Here is a 15,000-nt window from a genome sequence, read left to right as displayed (position 1 = left end):
GCTATTAATGTTTTAGTGAGTTTATTTAATGTTTTAACAGTTCATTTGGAGGTATATCTGTTTTTACACCCATAGTTCTCAATTAATAATTTAAAATCGAGCCCTCGTGTTAAAATATAGTTAATGAAACTAGTATAAATGTGTCTAAAGTTGGTTTAACTCGTGTTTTTGTCAGTGAAACTGTAGTGCTGTACCGAGCCAGTGTTAAATATTAATCTGTTGCTTTGAAGAGTTGAAGAGAAAAATATATATAAATTATAAACTTATCAGTGTTTCACTTCCTGTAGTTTCCAGCAGGTGACCACGTGGTTCACATCTGTGTTTTAACTTTTGGGTATCAGCACCTTTACTACAGTAAGGGATCGGAATACTCATAAAGTCAGATATTCAGGGTCTGAGAACAGATTCAACCTACTTTTAATTTAATGATATTTTCATTAGGTTTCAGAAGCTTCTGTGAAATATTTGACATGTTACTGATTACATTTTTTCCTCATTTCAGATTTTAAATGTTAATTAGTTGTCTCCTGACTATGCTTCTTCCTCTGGTCTGTTGCTGTCTACACAAGGTTAGAATATTTATCATGCATTTGATTTAAATTGTATTTATTCCTGAACCGGCCGTCGCTGTGATGACATTACTTCCTGCCATTCGTAGTTTCCACCAGAGGTCTACAGACCGAAGATGGTCCAATCCTTCCTTGGATGTCTGAGCGTTTATTTAGCAATAAATCATCATTATGATTATTATTGTCTCTAACTCTATGAATGTCTTCACAGCCGGTGGAGAGAATGACCTTCAGGGACACGAGCTGCTCCGCTGACGGACGATGAGATGAATTCTTCAAGAGCACGAAGATGAGACGCTTCTACTCCTCTGAACATGGAGACCGGTGAGTTTATGAATGCACGAGTCTCTCCGCGTTATAAATATTAAACATGTTTCAGCCTCTCTGCTCCGTGTTCAGTCACATGACTTCAGTTTCACTGAGGAGCAATCTGGTTACAGTGAACGCTTTATTAGAGGAGACATTTATAATGAGAACATGAAGAACAAAATGATGACTTAATATCAGTTTTAGATTTGTTTTGGCTTTCTGAGTTTGTCTACAATCTCTCTTTGTTTCGCTGTGATGACATTATTTCCTGCCATTCGTAGTTTCCACCAGAGGTCTAAAGACCGACGACGGTCCAATCCTTCCTTGGATGTCTGAGCGAACAAGAAGCGTCTCTAAACGTGTCGTCCAAATGTCTCTCGGCGTTCTCTAACTCTACCTCCGTCTCTTTCAGGAGGAACGTCTCGCTGATGGACCGCCGGCGTAACGGACTCGACCAGAGATGGTGACGACCAGTCGGCTCCATGAAGCCGGTGTGTGTTTGTTGCGTTTTCATGATCTTTCCGTCTTGGTCGCTGTGATGATGCTTTTTCCTGCCATTCGTAGTTTCCACCAGAGGTCCTAAAGACCGATGACGGTCCAATCCTTCCTTGGATGTCTGAGCGAACAAGAAGCAGTGATTTCTATAATAGTTTGTCTTTAGCTTCACGACTAACGTGTCCCGACATGTTTCTCTTCAGGGTGGAGTCTCCGCCGGCCTTCCAGGCGACGCTGCTGATGTCACATCCTGGTACGTGAACAGTCCTCTTATTTTAAACATTGTGTTTGTGACCCTTCGCTGTGATGATGCTTTTTCCTGCCATTCGTAGTTTCCACCAGAGGTCCTAAAGACCGATGACGGTCCAATCCTTCCTTGGATGTCTGAGCGAACAAGAAGCGTCGCTAACGTGTCGCTAACCATCTCTGTGTTGTCTAACTCTACCGCCGTCTCTTTCAGGGTGAACGTCTCACTGATGGACCGCCGGCGTTAAAGTCAACGGACTCGACCAGAGATGGTGACGACCAGTCGGCTCCTTGAAGCCGGTGTGTGTTTGTTCTTACGGTTTCATTATGTCTCCGTCTTGGTCGCTGTGATGATGCTTTTTCCTGCCATTCGTAGTTTCCACCAGAGGTCTAAAGACCGATGACGGTCCAATCCTTCCTTGGATGTCTGAGCGACTGAAGGATCACTTTAGATTTCGTCTTTTTATTATCGGCATCACAATTACACGTTTCTAAATCTCTTTCAGGCTGGATGTGAAGGAACATCTGGATCTCTGCTGAAGAGGAGAGAAGGTGTGTTTACTTTATTCAGCTGAAAGCCTCTGAGATTTAAATGGTGTCATAAGAGGTCTACTCTCTGACTGAACCGTCGCTGTGATGATGCTTTTTCCTGCCATTCGTAGTTTCCACCAGAGGTCCTAAAGACCGATGACGGTCCAATCCTTCCTTGGATGTCTGAGCGACGTCGTCACCGATGACCAGCGGCTCAAAGTTTAGTCCGTCAGCTGACGTCTGTTTTCTGTCCCGCAGGTAGAAACCTGGAGCTGAAACGAGGATTCTTCCACTGACAAAGAAATAAAGATGGATAAAGTTTACTTGTTGTCTCAAAGTGTCTTCATGGTATAAAGGAGTTTCTCTATTTCACGAGATATGAAAGAGCAATAATCTGCCTGCTTTGAGTACTTGTTATTTAAATTGGGTTCAATGCAGATTATATCAGTATATATTTAATTGGTAGATTGTCAAATGAGCAAAGTACTACATACACAGCATATCACTGGGCTCAAATATGTTTTATTTATATTTACATAGCTGGGTAGAGATAAATGGATGTAGAATTGTATGCAGATGTTAACATTTGGACATTATTTAACATCGTAAAATGGACCGTCCCTAAGGACTTCTCATTGGTCGAGCAGTCGTGAGTTTGTTTATTTCATCAACACATCTGTAAAACTGAGTCTCCACAAAGAATCTCATAAAAGCACAAATTACGAGCTATTAGACGAAAGAATTCCGTCCTTTACGACAAACGGCCCATGAGTCGACTGACTGAGATGCAGAAATTGTGATTTATGATACAGGTGGCTGTGAATTATAATCTGATATTATGGAGTAAATTACCCAACAGCACCAGATGACACTTAAAAAATAAGGCATGGGCGCTTTTACTTTGTTAAAGGGGCGGTTCACATCAAAAGGTTTTCAAACGTGTTTTCTGGTTTGAACCATGAAGTCTCATTACGATCAAGACAATGCAGAACAATTGAAACAATGTAGAAAAATAAAAACGTATTTTTGTGTGAATTGTCCCTTTTAGTGACTCACTTAAGAATTTTGCTTTAACGTGTAATAGTTTCATTACACGGCTGTGAGTTTTTCCTCTACCCCTACACATATATATTTATATATTTACATATACATATATATATTTGCTTTTTTACTCCCAGAGTTCTGACCCTCTTGGGCTTCCGTACTCTGATCTGCTGTCAGAGCAGTGCTAGCCCTGCTAGCTGTCTACCGGGCTAGCCTGCACCGGGTGACGATAAAAAACAAAAACGATGGCGGATGTGCACCCACAGGTGAGTAAACCGGAGGTAATCCCACATGTGTTGAACCTAACATGATGCTTTTAACGTTTAAATGCACAAAAACAGCCGTTAACGGTAGCTAACGTTAGCTAACGTTAGCTAACTAGCCGCCTAGCTCAGGTCAGCTGTGCGCGAGCTGTCAGTGGTGCTGCTGGGACGTGGCAGCACAGAGTTATCAGACAGGAAGCTCCTGCTGTCATCATGCGTTCTTTCATTATACTCTATGAACGGGGCGTGTTAACCTAAATACAACGTGTCCAGTGAGACCACAGCTGCTGTTTGTGTTACAGGACGACCTGCTGAAGATGACTCACAGAGAGAACTGGAAGTGAGTAGTATACAGTATATATAGTTCATATATATATACGTTATAGATATATATATATATAGTGAGCAGCAGCCGTTTGGATACATCCTACACCCACAACGTGCTCATTTTAACCATAAAATCAGTTTCAGTCTGACTCCACTTGTGTTTATTCTGCATCTGTTGTCACATTTCCTTCCTCTTCCTCCTCTCCTCTTCCTCCCTCCTCCTCCTCAGGGTGCAGCACGAGCGTCTCCACGTGAAGCACCGTGGTCATGAGGCCATGCATGCAGAGATGGTGATGATCCTCATCGCCACGCTGGTGGTGGCTCAGATAGTCCTGGTGCAGTGGAAGCAGCGGCACCACCGCTCCTACAACGTGAGTGGAGGAGGAGGAAGAGGAGGAGGAGGAGTCCCACAGGCATGGGTTACGTGGATTAAAATGTTTGTATACATCGTGTGATGAAGCGTCTCGTCCTCCTCAGCTGGTGACGCTGGTCCAGATGTGGGTGGTCCCTCTTTACTTCACCATCAAGCTGTACTGGTGGAGGTTCCTCTCCATGTGGGGCATGTTCTCCGTCATCACCAGCTACGTCATCTTCAGAGCCACTCGCAGGCCGCTGGCCTGCAGGACGCCCAGGTGAGCACCACGGGCTGAGACCCCGGGGGGGGGGGGGGGGGGTTGACCTCCCTGTCCATCACTGGGTCGCTTTATTTACCGTTATTTGAATCGTTTCTATTTTTCAATAGTTTCTACATTTGAATAGTTTCTATTTTTCAATAGTTTCTACATCTGAATAGTTTCTATGTTCCTGCTTCATATTTCCTCGTTAATCATCTTGAGACTCCTCAGAGTTCCTGAGCTGGAACCATCGAGTAAAGACGTGAATATAAATCTAGAGTTACAGTCAGAGGATCAACAAGTTCCTCTTTCATGGCTTAAAGACCGGCTCGAAGATCATGTAGATCTGACCTAACAGCAGTTTAAACGACGGAGAGCTGAATATCTTTGAACATGGAAGTGTTAATATCTTGTTTTAGCTCGTTGGTTGTTCAATATAAGACGGTTGACTTTGTAGATGTTGGCTTCACTTTGGTAGTCGTGCGCTCTCTTGTTTTCAGGATGGTGTATAAATGGTTCCTGCTGATCTACAAGCTGAGCTACGCGGTGGGCGTCCTGGGCTACCTGGCCATCATGTTCACCATGTTCGGCTTCAACGTCTTCTTCAGGTGAGTCCAACATCCACACATCATTTCAACCATAAACATATCTTTCATCGCTCCACGTGTGTGCTTTCTGCATCTGTTGTCATAGTTCCTCTTCCTCCTCCTCTTCCTCCTCCTTCAACCTCTTTCCTGGGACACTCACACTTCAACAATCACCAAAACTGCACCGTTCATCTCAGCCAGAAGCTGTAAAAACAATCATAATTGTCAGATTATCATCTTTCCAACGGTCCTTGAACACATCATGTGTGACGAACGCTTCTGTAAGAAAAAAAGGCCAAAACAAAGCTTAAAACTATATTTCATGAAAACATTTTCGTCTCCTCGACTAAAGAGTTCACCAGATCGTGTGAAAACATTACAGTGTGAGCTGTCATGTGACAACAAGGAGGAGACTCTGAGTGAACTAATAAAGCGATGGGGGCGCTCCGTGTTCCCTGCTGTCCATTCAGACGTCTCTGGTTCTGTTCAGGCTCCTCATGAGCGTTACTGGATTCTCTCCTCTGTGTTCCCGCGGTCGAGCAGGATCAAGGCGGAGGACTCGATGGACGTCGGCGTGATCATGCTGTTCTACGGGCTTTACTACGGCGTCATGGGCAGAGACTTCGCTGAAATCTGCTCCGACTACATGGCTTCTACAATCGGGGTAGGACTTTGATTGTTGATCCAAACTCAACTCTGAGCACTCGACACATTGTGTAGATTCTCTCTCAGAGCGTCTCTGAATCTCCGATGTATAAACTGGTAGAAACGTCCAAAAAACAAAAAAGTCGCTACTGTTACCTGACGGCTGCTCCACAAACAGACTGATGTTCTGCTTGTTGGCCACATGTTGTGATGAACTTCTTGTGAGGGTTTTATTGTGTTTGAGACGACCAGAGTTCTACAATGTTTCCTTCTCTCTGATCATGATGAGTTCTCAGATCATATTTACTGATGTGTGTTTGTGTTGCACACACATGGACACACGCCTCTACTTGCTGTGTTGTGTGTTTTCAGTACTACAACAAGGGCGGCATGCCCAGCAGGAGTCTGACCGACGACATCTGCGCCGTGTGCGGTCAGAGGATCCTGGTGGACGTGGAGGAGGAAGGCTTAATAGAAGACACCTACCAGCTGTCCTGTGGACACATGTATCCCTAAAGGATGGAGGAGGTGATTCCAGGTGTCTGTGTTGGGAAGGGAACTCGTGACCTTGAGTTCATGAAGGATGCTTCAAAGTGTCGATCTCACTGAGATGATCAGTCCATCATCACAATAGTTCTGTTGGTTTGTGTTCTGTTAGAAACATCCACTCTCACCTGTCTGTTCATTGCTCCGTGAGTATTTCTTCCTTAACTAGAACCCCCCCCCCTCCGACTTCAGCTTCCACGAGTTCTGCATCCGCGGCTGGTGCATTGTGGGTAAGAAGCAGACGTGTCCGTACTGCAACGAGAAGGTCGACATGAAGAGGATGATGAACAACCCGTATCCTTCCTCCTGAGTCGCGTGTTCTTCTAAACACATGCATCATCACAGCGTCTAATATTCAGAGCAACAGAAGACATGATAAAAGCGTGGCATGTCGTCAATGATTATAATCGTAAACATCGAGTTCATCAAGTCTATTCTAGGCATTACGGTAAGAGCGTTTAAGAACTCACTTCAAAATAAAAGCCCTCTAAAATGTCATATAGGAGCCGTGTTTCCTCCAGATTCTGATTGGTTCACTCGAATGATCACACAGGTGTGATCATTGCTGCAAAGGGTTCAATGGAACAGAGAAATTAAGATATATCGAGAGATATATATATATATATATATATATATATATATGTATATGTATATCGGAGCATAGCCTAAAAATGTCAAGACATTCGTTATCATCCTCTCTCGTCTCCTTGTTCCCTCTCCTTGACTCCTTGTCTCCAGCTGGGAGAAGACTCATGTCCTCTACGGGCAGCTGCTCGACTGGCTCAGATACCTGGTGGCCTGGCAACCCATCATCATCGGCGTCGTCCACGGGATCAACTTCGCCCTGGGCCTCGAGTAGAGCCTCGAGTAGAGCCTCGAGTCGAGCCTCGAGTACCCGGCTCAGGCCTCCTCTGGACTCTGTTTGTTTGTGGTCCCAGGTGGTCTGGGTCTCCGTGTGCCTAGGACACCGTGATGCCAAAAAACTGCTGCCAACTTGAAGCACAGATCCAGTATTTGATGGTTGGACACGAGGAGGAGGTACGTGGAGTCTGAAGGACACGTTGTCTTCCTCGTGATGAATCCTGCTTTTACGTCAAAAGGCCCGTTTCATTGCACACTGCTGGTTCTGCTGAACGCCACCGCTCTCTTCAGAGACTGCAGAAAGGACTCTCCTGTCCCAGTTGCTGTGTTGCATAACCCGTTTACATTTCATGCAACTTTGTTTATTACGAAAGTTTTCTTTTGGAACGTTTTATGTTTTGTTTTTAGCTAAAGTCGATGCTAAATGTTCCAGTTTGAGTCAGAATGGCACAATTGTTTCTGAACGTGACTCGTTACCACTGCAGCTGTATGTATGTATATCTATATAGATATACAGATATCTATATATATTCTTCCAGCCACACTCAGTGAAAGGAGTTTGGATTCGTTCAAATCCCTGACGAGCGTTCTCGTGCTACAACAGGAAGGAAGTTTTCTTTTTGCCAAATCAGAAATGACATCGCCTTTGTTATCGAGACTGCTGCTGATATTGACTTTGTATTTATTAAATATATATAAAAACCTCATCAGCGTGTCAGGAATATGTGTTTGAGATATAAACTAATTCATACTCGCTGTATTTTACTTTGCTCTGTCTTTAAAGGGAACATGTGCAGTTTTACTGACGACCGATAATCAGTAGAATATATGCGATCGGGACGTTATTGATGCTTTTGTTACACTGTGAACTTAATATGTTTAAAGCAATCAGTGGAGAGCTAGTAAGGTTAGCAGCACCGCTAACGGCTAACCAACAGGAGGAGAGCTAGTAACGTTAGCAGCACCGCTAACGGCTAACCAACAGGAGGAGAGCTAGTAACGTTAGCAGCACCGCTAACGGCTAACCAACAGGAGGAGAGCTAGTAACATTAGCAGCACCGCTAACGGCTAACCAACAGGAGGAGAGCTAGTAACGTTAGCAGCACCGCTAACGGCTAACCAACAGGAGGAGAGCTAGCAACGTTAGCAGCACCGCTAACGGCTAACCAACAGGAGGAGAGCTAGTAACGTTAGCAGCACCGCTAACGGCTAACCAACAGGAGGAGAGCTAGCAACGTTAGCAGCACCGCTAACGGCTAACCAACAGGAGGAGAGCTAGTAACGTTAGCAGCACCGCTAACGGCTAACCAACAGGAGGAGAGCTAGTAACGTTAGCAGCACCGCTAACGGCTAACCAACAGGAGGAGAGCTAGCAACGTTAGCAGCACCGCTAACGGCTAACCAACAGGAGGAGAGCTAGTAACGTTAGCAGCACCGCTAACGGCTAACCAACAGGAGGTTCACTTCAGTTACACTATGATGCCTTCAGGCTCTGCTCAGTGAACATGAGTACTGGCTGAAGGTTCATTATAACCGTATCATGATGTGTTCACATGTAATCTGTTAAATGTATTTTTGGTGATGAACTAGAATAAATCCAGTAGTTTGAAGATGTTTGAAGATATTAGAGATGAATTATGAGCTGTTTAACTTCATAACACGAGCTCTAATCCTTGATATTAGTATGCAAAGCAGGCATTATGGGGGATCTCTGAGAGTTCATGTTCATTCCTCCTCAGCGTGGCCTCCGCTCTGCCTGTGGAGAAGTGGGTGTGAGTGTTTGACAGTCAAAGTAGTGGAACTGGAGCTGATCAAACACGTCTGTGCGTTTTGTTCTTGTTCATTTGTACACCAGAGCTTTAGACCAACGTCTCCACGACACAATGAACTCATATCTCGTATTCATGGACTATTTATTGCTTTGGTACAAACCCTGTAAATAAAAAAGTCAAATATTAAATGCATTAAACGACAGACAGACAGACAGTCAGTCAGACAGACAGACAGACAGACAGTCAGACAGACAGACAGACAGACAGACAGTCAGTGGTGTAAGGGGAAATGTTTTCGTTTACAGCAGCAATATGGTACAGGTAAAGCAATACAGAGTACAAATATTAAATGCAAATGCACAATATATACAATGAAATAGAATAATATCAAATTAACTAACTAGTAGTGCAAAGATCTAACCCAACAACAACAGTAACAGTGAAGACACTGACAGAGACTTCCAGATTCTCTCTTTAAAATATCGTCTTATTATTACGTCTTAACGCCAAGCAGACAGGAAACTTATGATCAAATAGAGAACAGTTTGGTCGTGAAATTAACAGATTAGGTCACTCAGTTATTCCTTCATTTGAATTTGAACATTGATCTTTATTGTTCCTGTTGTAGGCAGTCAACTCGACATCTTTGCTCTTTCTTGCCCAGGACATCCTGGACATCAGGACATCCTGGACATCAGGACATCCTGGACATCAGGTCTTCTGGACATCAGGGCTTCTGGACATCAGGTCTTCTGGACATCAGGTCTTCTGGACGTCAGGACATCCTGGACATCAGGACATCCTGGACATCAGGACATCCTGGACATCAGGTCTTCTGGACATCAGGTCTTCTGGACATCAGGTCTTCTGGACATCAGGTCTTCTGGACGTCATCGTCACCACTCAGCCTGTTTCCCAACAGGCCCTGAAACTGCAGTTACGAAGCCTCTCTAAAAAAAGAACAACCTGCAGAGTGGGGATCTGATACGCCGTCGTATTATATAATGTATAGAAGAAATCACTTCTTAAAACCCATTTTTACTTCATTTTATTGTTGATATGTTATTTTACTGAATTATTTTGTTTCTTGGATTGTTCTTATCGTAGCGATTCGTTAATGTTGAATCGATTGTTCTGTTTTATCAGGGTTTCATTTCTACTTTTGTTGGGCTCTTCCCTTTGTCCGTCTAAGCTCTTTGTAAACTGTGTTTGTAAATGTACTGTAACAATAAAGTTATTGTTAATATTCGGATGATATTCTCTCCATGCCTGGCTTTGTGAGTGGAGAAGTGGGTTTCTGTGCAGTCCAAGCAGTTGAATGGTTTTTGCTTTCCACACCAGAGCTTTCCAAAGCGTGTGGTGTCGACATCACCGACACTTCTCTGCATCGTCCTGCTGATAAAGGAGTGAGTTTGTTTTTCTGTTTCTTCAGCAGGTGTTTGATGAGTCGCTCCTGTTTTCTCCCTCACTGGTGGATTTAGTTGCACGTAAGGACGACAAGCAAAGTCATTGATGACTTATGTAAAAGGTATTCAAAGTCTGTTTACGTTACTCCTCTGTGTCCTCCGGTGTGTGTGTGTGTGTGTGTGTGTGTGTGTGTGTGTGTGTGTGTGTGTGTGTGTGTGAGACTAAGCCCCGCCCAAAGTACACACTAAGGTAGCTATAGGTAAGCTATAGACTGTATTTAAGAAGTGGACGTAGTCATCGTTTGTCATCGTTGCAGCTGAGGTTAATTGAAGACTCAGCAGTTCCGGATAACGAATGAAAAACGTCGTCGTCGTGACGTCAGACATTGGTTTGTGGATCGCCGTTCTGAAGCCCTCGAGTTTGACGATGTTGCCGTCGCCTTCTTGCATTACAGCCTTCGCAATGTTTTTATTTTGCAACCAGTGAACAGGAAGTGACCATATCTGGACTGAGGAGGAGTGACGTAGAGACGCTGGTGTCGACCTGTCAATCACAGTAGCCCCGCCCTAAAGCATCCCCTGCTTTATGGTCTGTGTGACTCTAAATGGACCATAATGTACTAAATGAACATCATGCTGTATTGAAGAAGACTTGAAACTAGAGATTGAGACATAAACTCATGTTTACAATGTTTACTGAGGGAATAAATTAAGAGAGAAGTAGAGTCATTTTCTCATAGACATACAACCAGAGGAGTCGCCCCCTGGTGGACACTAGAGAGAATGCAGCTTTTAAGACACTTGCGCATCGGCTTCACTCGACAGAACCTGAGGTTGCCGCCTGGGGTCGGCGTAGAGTTAGCTAGGTTAACTAGTTGACTGTAACGTTCCATTAGCTAACTAGTAACATGCCTCATTGACACAACCCCAAGTGGTGTCGGTCTGCTGTTCTCCACAACCGCACCATACCAGGTCCAAGTCCAGGACCTCGTCTCAACTGTCTGCCTGCCTCTCACCAGGGCAGAGCGCTTATCGGTCCGTCCAATCCTGCGCATCTCTCTTGATGATGTGATTTGCCTCAGGTGTGCTTGTAGAGTCAACAAGGTGTGTTTGGGGTGATTGGGGTATCCTGCTGACAACGCCAAGAAAACAAGAGTTGTCAGAGAGTAGACCTTTCTGAGGTTCCACTGTCACCAACTGTTTATCATCGAAATAACCTGAAACCATGAGTAGCACTTTGCATCACGTCACCCATCTTTACACGCATGTGTGCGTTCTTGTGCATGAGCGCGAGGATGCAAATAAAAACGAGGTGGTCAAAAACTCCACAGGTTACTTGTTCGGTCAAATCTTTGAAGCGAAATCCTTTTCTCATTTTGCAGACTGTTAAACTCAGCCAAGTAAGAGCGAGGACGGAGAACGATGGCGACTCCACGGTGAGTACACTGATGCACAAAAAGTCTGCATTTTCATTTCATCAACAAGGACATTTTAACTGTTGTTTTCTCACTCTGGTTTCCTGCAGGGTGAACATTTACATCGTTTCACCGTGAAATGCAGTCCTACCGACAACAAGCAATACAGTATTACCTGTGATCGACCTCGCACAGTGCTGGAGGCGATAAAATCAAGTACAAAATATCAGGAGCTGATGTTTACAGATGCAAACATTGTGATTCAGATGGGTAGAGAGGATAGGGCATTGGCTGTTGCAACACATTTCCCTTCTTCTTGTATCAGTAAAGATGAGACTCTGATCTTATCACTGAAAAAACAAAAGGTTGAAGCGGCCCAACATCACCAAACGGTGCATTCAAGAGACGAGTATTCTGTCTTCTTCATTGACACAGTGGGAGGACTAAACACCAAAACAAAGAAGCTTTTTATCAGCAATGTGGTCAAACAGTTCAAGTATCTGTGTGTCTATGGGGAGAAGGGGATGACTGTGGAAGAGGCTCTGAAAAGAGACGGTCGCTTCATTCAGGATCTTTCCAACTTCACTCTGTCGGACAATAAGAATCCAAGCTGTGTCCATAACTGCACAGAAATAGTTGACAACCTCGATGGAAAAGAGTTCAAGATACGTCTTCCACGAAACAAGAGTTCAAACAAAAGCATGCAGGAAAGCCCGGGTGCATCAGATATCTCACAACAGAGACGTGAGCGTGAGACGGCAGTCTTAGAGGTCCTACAGCAGAGAGGAACCAGTGTCAGAGCAGCAGTGGCAAACAACGACAGAAATATTGAGGAAATTCATGAAAAACTGTGTGAGCAGTTCCCAGGTCTGAAAGCACTGATGGAGAGTAGATTCCCTGATGATTCTTATCAGAAAGCACTGGAGCTGAGGAGGGAAGACTTTGGAAAGATCCAGCGCTCATTCAGTGAAGTTCACAGAGTCAGGAAACCTCAAATGATTTGTATCACGTGTGTGCGGCGTTGCGGCGCTCTCCAAGTCAGGCTTTACCTGTCTATCTACTCGTTGTGTCTTTTTCCATCTGGTAGCGCCAGAATTAAGTTTGACAGGGCGACCTCATTGCAGCTAGGGGAGCTTGGTGACAAGGGATTCTTCAACCCGAGCGAGCTCGATAGCTTCCCGGAGCTACATCGTCATGGTGGAGTAACACCGAGACAGGCGGCAGCCTGGGGCTCCTCCGTCAACCAGAGGCCGCCACGTAAATGCGTTAGGCGAGGAAGCATCCAGCGGAGACTCCGTCACCTGGTTCGCAGAGGAAGGCTACCCCTCCCGGTCATGCTTTTTGCGAACGTACAGTCTCTAGTAAACAAGATGGACGAGCTCCTGTGCCGAATAGCTACACAAAGGTATATTCAGGACTGTTCTGTGTTGTGCTTCTGTGAAACATGGCTCAGAGAGACCACACCTGACGAGGTCATAACACCGGGAGGCTACAAAGCCTTCAGAGCCGACCGCAACGCCGCGGACTGCGGAAAAACCCGCGGGGGAGGAACCGCGATCTTTGTCAAACAGTCCTGGTGTACTGACACGAAGGTAATATCCCAGTTCTGCTCACAGGATGTGGAATATATTACACTCAGGTGCAGGCCGTTTTATCTGCCAAGAAGACTGCAGAGCATCATTTTGAGTGCTGTGTATGTGCCTCCCTGCGCCAATGAGGACAACGCACTCAGGGAATTGCACGATATGATCAGCAGACATGAGAAAACGTATCCGCACGCTGCTGTCGTTGTTCACCGAAAACGGTGCCTAAACTCCACCAGTTCACTTTGTGAATTTCCCCACAAGAGGAAACAACACTTTAGACCACTGCTACAGTAACATAAAGAAGGCATATACTGCTGTCCCCAAACCCCATTTTGGCAGGTCCGACCACCTGGCAATCCTGTTACAGCCCACTTACATCAGAGACCCAGTCACTGTATGACTGTGAAGCTGTGGAATGAGCTCTGAAGCAGGTCTGGACCTGATGGAGTGTCACCGGGAGTCCTGAAGGCCTGTGCTGAACAGGCAATCGTTCCACGTTCCTTGATGTCCTCCTGTAATAATAACGGTTCCAAAGAAACCGTTCGTACACATATGAACACATATGAAGGAGGGCGGTGAGGATGGGAGATAAAATCTTTGCCGAACTCACAGTCAGCACAGGAACTCCTCAGTGCTGTTGCCTCAACCCTAAACGTTATCCACTGTGCACCCATGACTGTGTTCCACTGAAAATAATAACATCATTATTAAGTATGCAGATGACACAACCCTCCTTGGCCTGATCAAGCATGGGGACTAACCAGCATACAGAGAACCAGAGAGGACAACGAGCTGAAGACCCAAATTACAAATCAGTTTCAAAGGACTCTGGAAGTTTGTATGTGGAGGACGTCGGAGTGGTGGATGGATCACAGAAACAGCCAGGAGGCTCCATATCCTGTTGCCTGAACATAAACAAGTAGTTTTGTTGCCTTTTAGTTTTTGTTTTAATTTCGTAGTCAAAACCGTGAGGATTTGCACGAAATCCAACAAAGTGCTGTCGTGGCATTTTTTTGTTCAGCTTCGTTTCAAATCACAACTTTAATCGCATGTTTGAAACTGCGACCGTAATCTGTGTTTCCCTTGAAATGAAATTCAGATTACAGTTTAGTTGTTCATTGATAGCTTTGCAGGAGGCAGGGCGGTACTTCTGGCTTTATTTGTGTGTCTTTTGATTGTTGGCATACTGTACTTATATCCATCTGCTTCTAACTTGTTGGTGGAGGTGGCAGTGCTGTAGAGTTGAGCAGCCATTTTATTTCGTCCTTGTTTCTTTCTTCTGTTGATTTTTCGGGTTTTGTTCCTATTTTGGCCTCATTGTCCTCTTCCATTGTATTCTGTTTGCATTATATTAAAAGTTTAAGTTCTCCTCAAACTCTGTTTTCTGTCATTGATGTCTACATTCTGTTATTGTTCCCACTATTCTTTCTCTCCTCAGTCTAAACAGAGGGTGAATGATGTTTTATTCATCGTGCTGCAGTTACAACAGAGCAGCGTTAGGTTGTCTTTGGTGCAGGTAAAGAAATATTTCAAAGGTATACTGTCACACTACCTTTCTGTTTTACAGACATGTCCCAGTGCTTTCACCCCAAATAGAAGCTTCAGTAGAAGAGAATGGAAAGTAGAACAAATATTCACATTACCTGATAAACTTACCTGCACACAAAAATAAGTTACAGTAAGTTTAAAAAAAAGTCAGCTGAGATTTAAAAACCAAAAAAACCAACTTGTATTTATGTCTTATTTTATCTTTCGTCAAAGCATTTCAATCTCAGATTACGTAT

At 44.4% G+C, this 15,000-nt stretch overlaps 1 protein-coding gene and 1 long non-coding RNA gene across 2 annotated transcripts in view; both read left to right on the top strand.

Moving 5' to 3' along the window:
* LOC306796365 overlaps positions 1-2,473 on the top strand; it is a 2,785-nt gene extending 312 nt beyond the window's left edge. The window contains exons 2-8 of the long non-coding RNA XR_013773048.1: positions 503-569; positions 781-893; positions 1,291-1,369; positions 1,577-1,626; positions 1,834-1,919; positions 2,126-2,171; positions 2,409-2,473. This is a non-coding gene — a long non-coding RNA (uncharacterized lncRNA). The remainder of the gene's footprint in view (positions 1-502; positions 570-780; positions 894-1,290; positions 1,370-1,576; positions 1,627-1,833; positions 1,920-2,125; positions 2,172-2,408) is intronic.
* An 880-nt stretch (positions 2,474-3,353) lies between these two features.
* Positions 3,354-7,744, top strand: LOC306796270 (RING finger protein 175-like). Its single transcript, XM_079295122.1, has 9 exons — positions 3,354-3,460; positions 3,760-3,797; positions 4,014-4,155; positions 4,262-4,416; positions 4,899-5,006; positions 5,529-5,649; positions 6,003-6,136; positions 6,369-6,470; positions 6,915-7,744. Exons 1-9 carry the CDS (start codon positions 3,440-3,442, stop codon positions 7,033-7,035), a joined length of 942 nt encoding a protein of 313 aa, XP_079151248.1. The 5' UTR covers positions 3,354-3,439; the 3' UTR covers positions 7,036-7,744.
* The last annotated feature ends 7,256 nt before the right edge of the window (positions 7,745-15,000 follow it).

The sequence above is a fragment of the Melanostigma gelatinosum genome (genome assembly GCF_949748355.1).
Source record: "Melanostigma gelatinosum genome assembly, chromosome: 23".
NCBI lineage: Eukaryota > Metazoa > Chordata > Actinopteri > Perciformes > Zoarcidae > Melanostigma > Melanostigma gelatinosum.
This window is presented reverse-complemented; position numbering and strand designations above follow the sequence as displayed.